Source organism: Podarcis melisellensis (genome assembly GCF_964234715.1).
Source record: "Podarcis melisellensis genome assembly, chromosome: 2".
In the NCBI taxonomy this organism is placed as follows: Eukaryota; Metazoa; Chordata; class Lepidosauria; order Squamata; family Lacertidae; genus Podarcis; species Podarcis melisellensis.
Window position 1 is genome coordinate 28,629,764 of NC_138529.1, and position 12,702 is coordinate 28,642,465.

Below are 12,702 nucleotides of genomic sequence, written 5' to 3' on the forward strand. Positions count from 1 at the left end.
TCAAGTGGCTTCCAGCGATCAGCTGTTAAGCGGCTTATCAGCGGAACAGCTGATAAGCGGCTTAGCGGCTTAAGAAAAGGGCAAAAAAAGCGGGGAAAAAACCGCGGGGGGATGCAAGATTTTTTTCGTCTTGCGAAGCAAGCCCATAGGGGAATTCGTTTTGCGAAGCGCCTCCAAAACGGAAAACCCTTTCATCTAGCGGGTTTTTCGTCTTGCGAGGCGTTCGTCTTGCGGGGCACCACTGTATATATATATATATATATATATATATATATATGGACGGGGGACAAGAAAGTAGGAAGAAAGTACCAGATGACTGGATTGAGGGATGACTCCGTCTGTATAAGAAGAGATCATCACTGCCTTTTGCAGAGCATGTCATAAAATTCAGTGGCACTGAAGACTTGATTTGGAAAAGACTAGCAACCTACTAGTAAAATGTAACTAAGGAGAGGGCCAGTACTCAAGTGAGTGCAGCAGCACCGATGCACAGCCTCTCCATTTACTATTCTTTTACTTAACAAGCTACATCTGTTCCACTGAGCTTCAATTCGGAGGCTCACAGAGCCACTTGACTACTGTAATTTTTTCATTCCATATTCCTTTGTAGATTCCACAATAGCATTTTACTTTTACTATTTATTGCATTTATATCCCACCTCAAGGTGGCATACAAGGTTCTTTTCTCTTCCTTGATCCCTGCAACAATCCTGTGAGGTAGGAAAGGTGAGCTTCAGGGTTGAGCGAGGTGATGAACCCTGGTCTCCCAGCTCCTAGTCTGACTCTCTAAGCACTATACCACTTACTAAGTTGTGTGTGCGTGTGATAACACAGGAAACATGTAATCTGGGATTTGAGGGTATTAAGAGGGAAGCAGCTTTGCAAATGGGTGACTACCACAACAGTTCAAATGGGTGAAACAACAATGTAACCAAGTGACAATGTCATATGCAATTAATCTCAAGGAAAACATTACTATACTTTTGAATTCATATTTTGCCTCTCAGACCTACCTGACTTCTTGGAGCAGCTGGTCACATTGGCTCTCATTGCTTTGAAAGTAGTTTGCTGTACACACAAGTTCAATTGGCATTTGAAGCTTCTTCACCTGCTGGAGCCATGTTTGAGATTTGCAGTTCAGCAGTTTTTCTTCCAACATCTCAGTACAAGCAATTGCGGCAAGCACATCCAAAACCTAAGCAATCAGGCATGAACAGGGCTTTAATACAGACATGGATCATAAAGAAAAATACATTCGCTTCAGACACTAGTATGGCTGTATGCCCCCCTTAACTAAGCAAGTTACAGAAAATAAATATCCCTCTCCCTTGAGTAAGTTGGCATCAGAACTTGAGAAGAACTATGACGATATCCGCATTACCAGTTTCATAAACACGTAATGACACTTCCGCAGTGTGTATAGTTGGTTTCCCTTCTGTTTATCCCATCTATTTCTTTTAAAACAAATGTCCTGCTTTACCCTCTATTCTAAATAGGGCACATTCCATCACCCAAACTTTAACACCTGTATTTTCTTCCTTCCATAGAATTTTACACTAACTATTCAATTTCACCTCTCTCAGTCCAGCAATTTTCACCGTAATTCTGCCTTGGGAGTATTTGCATAATCCCCCATGCATAATCTCTAATCTTATCTTCCACAGAAATCTCAGGAGAGTTGTGGAATATGCTCACTGTACACATGTCCACAACAGATTGATTGCACTGCTGTTTGGCACTGCAATTATGTAGAAATCATTTGGTTCACAAGCTCATAGAAGATCTTTGTGTTCTCACAGTAGGGCAGATACACTGTTAGGACAGAGGTGCTCAATGGGACGCCCTCCAGATGTTGTTGGGACTGCAACTCCCATCATCCCTGGGAGAGCAATGCTGGTTGAGGCTTATTCAAGTCGGAGCCCAACAAAAGCTGGAGGGCACTATGTTGATTAGCTTTGTTATAAGGAGTATAGCAGAAACAGACGTGTTAAAGCCTTGTGTGATGTTTAGTATCTCTCCTTAAAGGCAGTATAGTTTCTCCTAATACTTTAGAAAAGCAACGGAAGAATACCATGTACTTCAGAGGCTGTGTTTTTTTCTAAAATGTTACAGCTAGCAAATATCAGTCCTACCATTTGGCGATGCAAGAGGCTGCCTCCTTTCTCAATATGTTCAGTGAGAGCATTGAGCACCTCAGGGTTCACAGCAAGAATCCTGGAAAGGTTTTGCAGACGACTACTAAACTGATGGTAGCCAAGATGGATCCAGGAGATGGGCAGCACCTCCTCCTCCGCACTGGGCGAGGCTGCCTTCATTTCCTCTATGCATGATAAGAGAGCTGTCTGCAGCAACTGGAAATTGAACAACAAGTCTTTATAAATAAGTGAATTCTTATAGTAATCACATATCCGGTTGAAATAATCTAACTTCTTCAAAGTTGCTTTTGTGTGTTTTTTTTCTTAATAACCAAATGGTTATTAGATAAATGTGCTAACAATCTCAGTGTTACAATGGCTATAATCTCTTATTTAGGTTAGGTTTTTGTTTTAAAAATAGCTTGGTACTTACAGGGAAACCTTGTTGGTAGGTAATTCTGGTGGTTAATGCTTCCAGTATCTTGACAAAGCAGACTTATATTTATGAAAGACAACTACCAGCAATTTATTGAAGATGCTACAGCACACAAATTGTGAACGTAGTAACTGACACATGCTTTCTCCCAAGCGGCTCAACATTTCTTACTGGTATACTCACATTTAGCTCCTTCGGCGAGGCGACATGCATTATCAGACGGATATAGTCTCTGACAAAACAGTGGAAAATAATGTTTCTTTCTTCAGCAGAGAGACCAGCAATATGCTGCCCCAGTGGTGTCTTCTGAAAGAGTCCTACAAACTTCTCCGCATGGCCTGCAGGTCAGGAGTACAATGGGAGGAAACTAGATTAGATGGGAATTTTAAATGCCATAGTATCTCTTTATGCCAAGAGGCATGAATCTTCTTGACTTGCCAGTCATTTTAAAGGTTGTTTTGTATTGCTTTTTGATGGTATTTTGTTTTTATATTGTTTACACTGTCCTGATATTTTATGATAGGGCAGTATATAAATGCTTCAATAAATAAATATCTCCCAGAAATACCATGCAGCAGTGGCACACCCCTATTTCAAAAGTTAAAAGTATGATGACCCTTTACTTTGTAAGCCTCATAACCCAAAACATTGAAAGCTGTTTGTCGTTTATGAAGAAGTCTCTCACCAAGCCCCCCCCCCTTGGGTAACTACTGAGAAATGGAAAATTTGACATTGCACCAGAAACGTGGCCCAAATCACTCCTTTAGTCTCAAAGCAATGCTCTTAGCAGCTAGCAAGTCTAGGATTGTCATGTCCTGGACATAAATCCAGGAGATTCTTGGATACGCAGTAAATTTTCAGCAGGAACATTTGATGTATACTTTAGGATATGTCTATAAAAGCAATTAAAAACAGAAGATGCTCAGGGACTAAAAACTTGCATAAACAGAACCAAAAGCCACTGAAAGATCAAGTAAGAATATAGGGTTGCACTCCCCTGTCCTCCTTCTGATAAAGGTCATCAATCAGGATGACCAAGACCAAATCAAGTCACATAATCAGGCCTGAATGCAGATTGAAATGGGTCGAGATAATGTTTCATCCAAGAGCACTTGCAATTGTTGTGCCACAGCCCTCTCAATCACCTTCTCTACGAAGGGACAATTTGCAAACAGGATTCCAATGGGGAAAACAGAGCCCGGGGGAAATTTCAGAAAAACGGCAAAATGTCTGTTTTGGGGTTTTTTTGGCAAACAGAACCATAGAGGACAGCAGCTGAACCCCATAACAGACATCAAAAAGGGATGGTGCCTCATTATTGCCTTCAGATCCATTTGACATATTTATCTAAATGTTCCTATGAGTGACACCAGTTTCAATGTCATCCCTACATTCTCACCTTCATCACCATTGACATATGGGGCTTGAACCCAAAGGTCTTCCAAAAAATCCTTTATCCTCCAGCTGAAGGGTATTTCATTGCCAGCATTTGTAAATACCTGAAAGGAATTCTCCACCAGAATTGTCTTGGATTGGGAGCTGGGCAAGAAACATGCAAAATCAATCAGAAAGTTGGTAGAATTCCATTACCAAGCGGGGAAACTTACTTTTACTTTTCTTTAATCTATTAATCATTACTATTAAAAAACACAAAAAAATAGATCATAAGGCCAGCCTTTAATCAAGGTGCATGTAAAATGCAATCTGTTTATATAGAAAAAGAAACAATGAATGCAGAATGAATGGATTACAGGATACAATTAGTATGAGGGTTGCCTCAATAACGTATTCCATAAGGATGGATGGATGGATGAATGAATGTAGTGGATGCATTTCAGAGACACTATAATTAACACATGGAATAAAAGGATACCATACTGCAGGTCTGGGGAACTCTCTATTGGTCCATAGGATAGCAATTCACAACCCCTACACAGACAGACAGACAGACAGACAGACAGACAGACACACACACACACACACACACACACACACACACAGACACCCTGACTAGCCTGGTACTGCACTAAGGACCTGTATGGGAGCAGCTGGGTAAGATCAGGTCCATGCAGCTCACTCACCCAAGTCTCATGGGAGAGAAGATCATTTACTGCCTAGATTTCAAGACAGACTATTACTTTTTTCATGGCCAGGGTTTTGGATTTAGACCCCAGGTTAGAATAGCGGGAAAACCCCAACAAGTTTAGGAGCAAAGAGGATTACCGTATTTTTCGCCCTATAGGATGCACTTTTTCCGCTCAAAAAATGAAGGGGAAATGTGTGTGCGTCCTATGGGGCGAATGCAGGCTTTCGCTGAAGCCTGGAGAGCGAGAGGGATCGGTGCGCACCGACCCCTCTCGCTCTCCAGGTTTCAGGAAGCTATCCGCAAGCCTTGGGAGCTCCGCGGGAGTTCCCGTCGGGCTCCCAAGGCTTGCGGATAGCAGCCTGCATCCCGAAGCCTGGGGCGCGCTGCACAGCGCACCCCGGGCTTCGTGCAGATATTGGGCAGCCCCACAAGCTCAGGGGAAAGTGGGAAACCAGGTTCCCCGACCTGGTTTGGAGGCTGGCACTGGGGAGAAGCGCGCTTCTCCCCAGCGCCAGCCCCACAAGCTCGGGGGACAGCAGGGAGGAGGAGCGCCGCCATCCTACTGTTCCCCAACCTGGTTTGGATTCCCCAACCTGGTTTTGGGGGGGAAATAAAGGAAAAAATTTTTTCCTTTATTCCCCCCCCAAAAAAACTAGGTGCGCCCTATGGGGCGAAAAATACAGTAAATTTTGCAAAGGGTGGAGGAAAAAAGGAGGACTTCTGCTAGGACAGACAAGAAGACAAAATGGGAGAAGCTCCTGGAAGTGGAAGAGATAGTATTCAAATTTGCAGCAAGGTTCTCCTGTCTAGGCTAGCAGTATGTGATATAACCTAGGTATTAAAGAGTTCTCAGTAGGTCAAACCTACTGAGAAATGGGAAGCCAAATTGTCACGGCCTTCTACTGGCATACATAGTTGCCAAATGAATAAAGAACTTTCAAAATATTCTTTCACATGGGAGTCAAAATCACATTCACCATTTATATTTAATAACAAATCAATTCACCAGCAATCATTGCTGCCTTGGTTGTGCCACTTACCTTTTGTCACTCATAATGTAAGGGATATTCAGAAGATTGAGATCATTGAAGATGAACATCCACAGAGCTTTCACACAACTTTCTGTTTCTGGTCTAACCAGCAGGTCCAAGTTGCCGTCTCTGTCTAGGACAGACACCATATAGGCCAGAAATGGTATAACTGCACTCTGCACCCGCTTCCACAAGGTGTGCCTGCAAGTTTCAAGAGAGGTAAAGGAGGGAAAAAAAAGAATACCCAATATTAAGAAATTAAGTTCAGACACAACCATGCACGCTTTCAGGAGCATTCTGAAAAGACTGAAAATCTCAAGGGAGAATGTTATAAAGAAAAAGCAAGCCTTTTTTTGACTTGCATATATACATCTTTCTTCTTTTGAAAGCACCTTTCCAACTGTGAACCATGGTTTTGAAGCAACGTTTATACTATTTACATATGGAATGTTACCACCTGAAGCAGAGGAAGAAACTTTGAAAGACAGTCAAACATTATTGGCCCACAGAGCCATTACTGCAGAAAACAACACCACCCAGCTTTATTAAGAGTTTTGGTTCCCATCTTGCACCAGCTACATATGTAAATGCTCTGAACTCCAAACGGCCAGGATATTTAACTAGCTGTAATACTGCAGTTGACTGCAGAAAACAAAAACAAAACATGGGAGACTTTCAGACCCTCCACCTGCTGGGAATAAAGCAACAATGCTTTGCAGCAAGTTACCTGAACCATTGTGGTAATGGTGAGGGAAATAGACAAAATGACAATTTTTAGTAACCACTTGTTGGTGAAACAGATTACTTCATTTGAGACTTTTATTTCCTTCCTGTTTTTTCTCCGAATTACATTTGCTCAAAACAGATTCAGGACTCGCCCACATTTCCACTTGTCCTGTGCTTTCTTAGGCATGGGACCCTAAGACTGTCTTTAAGAATTCGTGGAAAACCTGATTGCTGTTTGTTCCAATTCAGTGCTAAACCACAGGTTTTCCCAGAGGAAAGAGGTAAGGAAAAGGGAGATGTGGATAAGCCCTGTGTGAGTTAGCATGTGCTAGTGACACTACTTTTGGCCACATGCAAAGCCTGTACATGGGGATGTGGGTGGTGCTGTGGGCTAAATCACAGAGCCTAGAGCTTGCCAATCAGAAGGTCGGCGGTTCGAATCTCCGTAATGGGGTGAGCTCCCGTTGCTCGGTCTCTGCTCCTGCCAACCTAGCAGTTCGAAAGCACGTCAAAGTGCAAGTAGATAAATAGGTACCACTCCGACGGGAAGGTAAACGGCGTTTCCGTGTGCTGCTCTGATTCACCAGAAGCGGCTTAGTCATGCTGGCCACATGACCCGGAAGCTGTACGCCAGCTCCCTCGGCCAATAAAGCGAGATGAGCGCTGCAACCCCAGAGTCGTTTGTGACTGGACCTAATGGTCAGGGGTCCCTTTACCTTTAAAGCCTGTACTCACAATGACTTTGTCATGACTAATAGACCTTGTTTTAGTTCTCCTTTCAACCAGCTATTTTACTAGATTATTTTGCTCTGCATACCACTGCAATATATTTACCAAACTCTGAACACCACCCTGATTCTGCAGCCCTTAAACCCATCCGAAAAGTTGTTCCCAAAGCTCAAGGGGACCCTCTGGAGAACTATCAAATGTAGCTTGTGGGGCCACAGCTGGAAGAATAAATTAATAATTCCTCTGAGTGCATGGAACCATCTTAAGAGAGGTGTACTCTTTAGATACTGGCCTATGTCTTTAGATTGCTGAAATACGACTAGTTTAAGCTACTGTGTATACCTGAAAGTTCCCGCTTCTTGGAGGGCGTTGAGGTTCGATGCCTCCCGAAGCACCCACTCTTTCATGATGTAAGAGTTCTCCTCTTGCTTTCTCAAAAGGGTTAAGAGGCGATTCTTTGTTATCTTCAGGAAGGAAGCTGAAAAATAGCAGAAAGTGTGCTAACCGGTATTCCTTAAGGCTAGATTTCAAGTGTTGAAGACAAAACAAAAGGTATCTATTTCTATTGGACCGACAGCTAATTTAGTCCGATTTTATCATCAACACCAGTTAAGGTTTCACAATCTTCTGCAGTGCTTGACTGTCAACTATGAAATTACAAATATACAGGGTGAATCCTTTAAAAGAGGCCCTGTATTATCTATATAAAATTGTTGCAAGTTGTCATCTGGGGATGAGTGAAGAGTTTCGAGTATGGTGAATCTACAGAATGCTCAGCATGAAGTAGGAGAGGTTGCAAATGTGCTGCACTGGTGTTTAGAAACTAGACTAGGTGACAGTAAACTACAGCCGTTATCTTGGCAAGATGGAAGCAAACTGATATGATTTTGCCTTATTGCCATATCTTGTGGTGGCAAGCAAATTCCACAAGTTAACTATACATGGACTGAAGTACTAATTATTTTTATGTTTATCTCCAAACATTCAGCTTCATTGGATGGCTCCAGGTCCTAGTATCATGACACAGCAAGAAACTTCTATCTTTTTTTTCCCTCTACACTGCACATAATTCTGTGCTTGATAGCACATGAGAACCCTGTTACCTCATGCTCTGTGGAAAAAGATTGTGTGAACATATTCTGGGAGGGGCTTGCACCAGAAAGCCTTCCACTGTACAAAACTAAATGCTCCTAGTCATTCATACCTTTCAAATCACTTTCCTCAGAAAGAAGGCTAAGGAGAATTTCAATCCTCCTGGTGCTGCGGCTGGAACTCTCATTTGGGTCTCTTAGCATCCCCACAGCACTTTGCACGCAGCTCCTCAGAAGAACGGTGGTGTCCAAGATTTTGGGCTTTCCAGGAGTAGAGAAAGAGAGCCTATTAATATTGCGAAGCAACACATACTAAGCTGATGCACATTTCTTCTCTGAAAAAGGAACTGATGTAAACAAGAGCTTTCTTCCTGTGATGACTCTCTTGTTCTGGTGGAGAAGTGAGAAGAACCCACCTCCTGCATTGGAGATCTACTCCACTTGCGATAATTGGTGTCCTTGATCTCTTTGGAGCGTTTAAGACAAGACCCAGCATGGGATCTATGTTTTATCAGTCCAATAGGCTTAGTGCTGGGAGCAGAGGGGAGAGCAAGAATTGAGTACAGAAGCATGGAGACACTAAAAAGGAGCTCCTGCAATGTTCTGGTAAACAGATGATAGTAAGGCTAACAAAATGACGGCCACCAGGAAAATGCTGGGCTTACTCTCAGTGCTAACAAGGGACGCCTGCAGACTTTGTGATTATTTATTCATTAAATTTCTATACTGCCCTTCATCCGAGGATCACAGGGCTGTTTACAACACATAACATAGTAGCAAACAAAAACAATAACCTGCCCCCACCCAAACACAGACAATTTAAAAGGCCATAAATTAGCTAATAAGCCAAAGGCCTAGGAGAAGAGGAATGTTTTTGCCCAGTACCTAAATATACTGTATGTAACAAAGGTGCCAGACAAGCCTTCCTGGGGAGAGCATTCCACAAATGGGGAGCCACTGCAGAAAGGCCCCTTTCTCATGTTGCTACCCTCCAGACCTCTCATGGAGGAGACACACAAAGAAGGACCTCAGAGGATGATCACAAGGTTTGTTAGTTCTTAGGGAGAGAAGAGGCCCTTGAGGCGATACCATTCACCACTGTCTTTGAGAGGCTCAGTAGAAGCCCAGAGATGGAAGCTGGCTGAAATGGGCCCTAACTAATTGTTTAGTGTCTAGAGGGGGTGTCTAGAGTTTGGAGGTAGCCAACCTGTTCCTCTGTGATGAGGAAGACTTTCCCTTAGGGATCAATTGGAATGGTAGGCCAGAGCGATCCCTGTGCTCAGAGGAACACATGTTCTGGAGAGACTGGCTTTTGGAGGCTTCATGGCAGCAGCAGCAGCAGCAGCAGCAAGAATTCCCACCCCTTAAGTTTTCACCACTCTAACATGGGTGGTCATTTTTACTACAGATCTGCCTGTTTGTTCAGGAAAGCCACAGAAACAATGTACAGGCGAGAGAGCAGAAATGGACAATAAGGGGAGCAAGAAAAAAGGGAAAGAAGGCTGGGGGGTGGGGGCAGAAAACATGCAAAGATAGCAGAGCAGATGGGAGAAGGGCTGAAGCCCAGGAAAACAGGGAAAGGAACCCAACCTCTGGTATGAGGAAGCATAATCCATGCTTATTAGATGTTTCCTCACTACACCTGAGAAAATTTGGGGATATGCAGACTCCCATACCATTTGGGGGGGGGGAATGGAGGGGAAACCATAACAGAGAACAAGTACAATAATACCTCTGGGATTTTGATTTGTCCCCAGCATGAATAAGGGGGGAGGAGAAGCACTCTCTCTTTTCAAAGGTAGCCAAATAAAATAATTAAAGGGAGATACATTGAAACTTACAGCCAATCTTTCTGTTTTGGGTGCTGCTGATACCACATCCATCTCCTCATCTTGTTCTTCTTCCTTTGCCATAATCACGGCTGAAAATAATACAGAAGATTGCATAGGGTTGGAATTTGCTCACTGATAAAATTAAGGAAACCGGGAATGACTACAGGTTGTCAGAAGTTAATGCTACATTACTTATTGAAATTCTTACACTCACGTTTTTGTGCAGACTTTCCCGTGTCTTCATAAAACAGCTGGCTGAGGGTTATGTTTCTCAGGGAAGTTACATCAGAAACCATATCCTTGGATCTCCTTAGATCATCAATGTGCACAGACTGCCACATTCCTAACAATAGACAGAAATACTTTCTGTGACTACTGCCATGAAGTTATCATGGCTCAGCACCTGAGGGCCCCAGTCCTGCCACTGACAGGCCTATAAGAACTGCTGCTGCAGCTACCACCTAGGAGGACTCCCCTGCTCAGAGCCTGAGGGCCCCAGTCCTGCCACTCACCACCTGGCCTAGGGTTCTATAAAGGGCTGCTGCTGCTGGGCAGAGAGGGCTCCGTTTTGTTTTGTTTTTGTTTAAATTGCTGTTATTTTTTACCTATGTCATTTTAAACTGTGATATTAATGCTTTATTCTTAGTTTTAGATTTTGATTTGTGTGGAAATTGTTTCCCATTTGGTTGTGTATTTTTTATGTGGTTTATTTTTTGTTTATGACTTTTTCAATTATGTAAATCTTGTTATGCTGTAAGATGCCTTGAGCATTGCTTTTTTAACTGTGGAAAGGCGGCATACAAATAAAAAATGATGATGATTTCCAAAAAAGAAAAATCCAGTGCAGGACAGATAGGGATGAGCCTAACTACCTAAAGGCTCAATAATACTGATTTCTTATTTATTAGACTTATATACCATCCTTCATCAAAAGGTATTCACAGTATGGGCATCCTTTAACCCCGTCTGCTCTCTTTGTGTTGCTTTCAAAAGAAAGCAAAAGACAGCAAATATTGCATTTATTAGAGAAGTGTCCTGACCACAAGATTCAATTTGGACCTCAATTTGATACTGCACAAAATAGCCCTATTTTCTTCTCTATTTGCGCTGATATCAGGTATTTATTCCGAGTTGCAACAGCATTCCAAACTCACTGAAAACCTCATATTTATTCTACACCCCACTGCACCAGTCGTGCAGTCCTACCTCCATGAAATCCGACATAGGAACTTCCTCCTTCAATGCGAGATAGCTTAGTGATGAAGAGCACAAACACTGAGGCTTCACACAGGTCTATTTTGTTAATTTCATTAACAGCTGAGTATCTGTAAGGGAAAGGAAACACTTGTCGGCAATTTCAAGCGGCAGTACAGAGGACACTACTGCCTAATCAACATCTCATTATAGCAACACTTACAAGGCTTACTTCTCCACCCCATCCTAACACCAAGTTTTAAATGTCCACTATATTCATATAGGTAAAGGTAAAGGTACCCCTGCCCGTACGGGCCAGTCTTGACAGACTCTGGGGTTGTGCGCCCATCTCACTTAAGAGGCCAGGGGCCAGCGCTGTCCGGAGACACTTCCGGGTCACATGGCCAGTGTGACATCGCTGCTCTGGCGAGCCAGAGCTGCACACGGAAACGCTGTTTACCTTCCCGCTGGTAAGCGGTCCCTATTTATCTACTTGCACCCGGAGGTGCTTTCGAACTGCTAGGTTGGCAGGCGCTGGGACCGAGCAGCGGGAGCGCACCCCGCAGCAGGGATTCGAACCGCCGACCTTTCGATCAGCAAGTCCTAGGCGCTGAGGCTTTAACCCACAGCGCCACCTGTGTCCCATATTCATATAGCTTCACACAAAAGCTTGTCTTCCCTCACACTTTCCCCAAGTGTTTTACTAGACCTTGAAAAGAGTAGACCTTGAAAAAGATTGTGGTAACTGTTAGCCATGAGTTCAATGCTGCTCTAATAAAGAAGCTGGAAAATACAACACATGCTATGCAACATACTTGGCTGAGGCAACAATCTGGGCACTGAGAGATCCGTTTTCAAAGTCAGTCTGAATAATCAGTATTTTAGTTCCAGGCGCAACAGAAAGAGAATTCCTGGGAGAAAACAACAGATGTCACAAGAATGGTTAAAAGGGTATTGTATTTCAGGCACAGAGTGGATCACCACACACAACAGTACAGAACCCAGACTTCGAGTATCTGAAAGACCACCTCCTTCTCTATAGAACATCTCAGGTGCTGAGGCTGGCAGAGGGGGTCCTCTTGGTAGGTTTGGGGTGGTGGTGGTAGCTTGGGAAAGGCTGCCCCTAAGCTATGAACTGCCTCCCCACAGATGTGTGTCTGGTACCTTCATTCTACAGCTTCCAGACAATGCTGAAGACCCAACTCTTGTATATTTTTAGGTCCCACTTTTTATGACTATATGTTGTTTTTAATGTTGTCACACACCACGGCACCTTAGGGTGAAGGCCGGGTGATAGATAAATAAATATCAACTTCCATCCATCCCAGCAATCTGAATCTATAACATAACCTTAAATGCTACCACAAGCCCATGCTTATTCTCTACCCATCTGTTTCACTCAAAAATTATGTTACTGTCATCTTCAATGTGGTCTACAAACC

The 12,702-nt window shown here is 43.2% G+C and overlaps 1 protein-coding gene across 3 annotated transcripts in view; it reads right to left on the bottom strand.

The window, feature by feature from the left end:
- The window catches only part of LOC309363318 (E3 ubiquitin-protein ligase RNF213-like), a 93,194-nt gene that overhangs the window by 25,074 nt on the left and 55,418 nt on the right, over positions 1-12,702 (bottom strand). For all 3 annotated transcript variants that reach the window (XM_081899462.1, XM_081899461.1, XM_081899460.1), the window contains 11 exons: positions 12,076-12,171; positions 11,273-11,391; positions 10,281-10,409; positions 10,076-10,155; positions 8,348-8,495; positions 7,486-7,621; positions 5,698-5,889; positions 3,971-4,110; positions 2,755-2,909; positions 2,133-2,351; positions 1,014-1,195 (listed from right to left, as the gene is read on the bottom strand). In XM_081899462.1, coding sequence (XP_081755588.1) covers positions 1,014-1,195; positions 2,133-2,351; positions 2,755-2,909; positions 3,971-4,110; positions 5,698-5,889; positions 7,486-7,621; positions 8,348-8,495; positions 10,076-10,155; positions 10,281-10,409; positions 11,273-11,391; positions 12,076-12,171 — 1,596 coding nt within the window. The remainder of the gene's footprint in view (positions 1-1,013; positions 1,196-2,132; positions 2,352-2,754; positions 2,910-3,970; positions 4,111-5,697; positions 5,890-7,485; positions 7,622-8,347; positions 8,496-10,075; positions 10,156-10,280; positions 10,410-11,272; positions 11,392-12,075; positions 12,172-12,702) is intronic.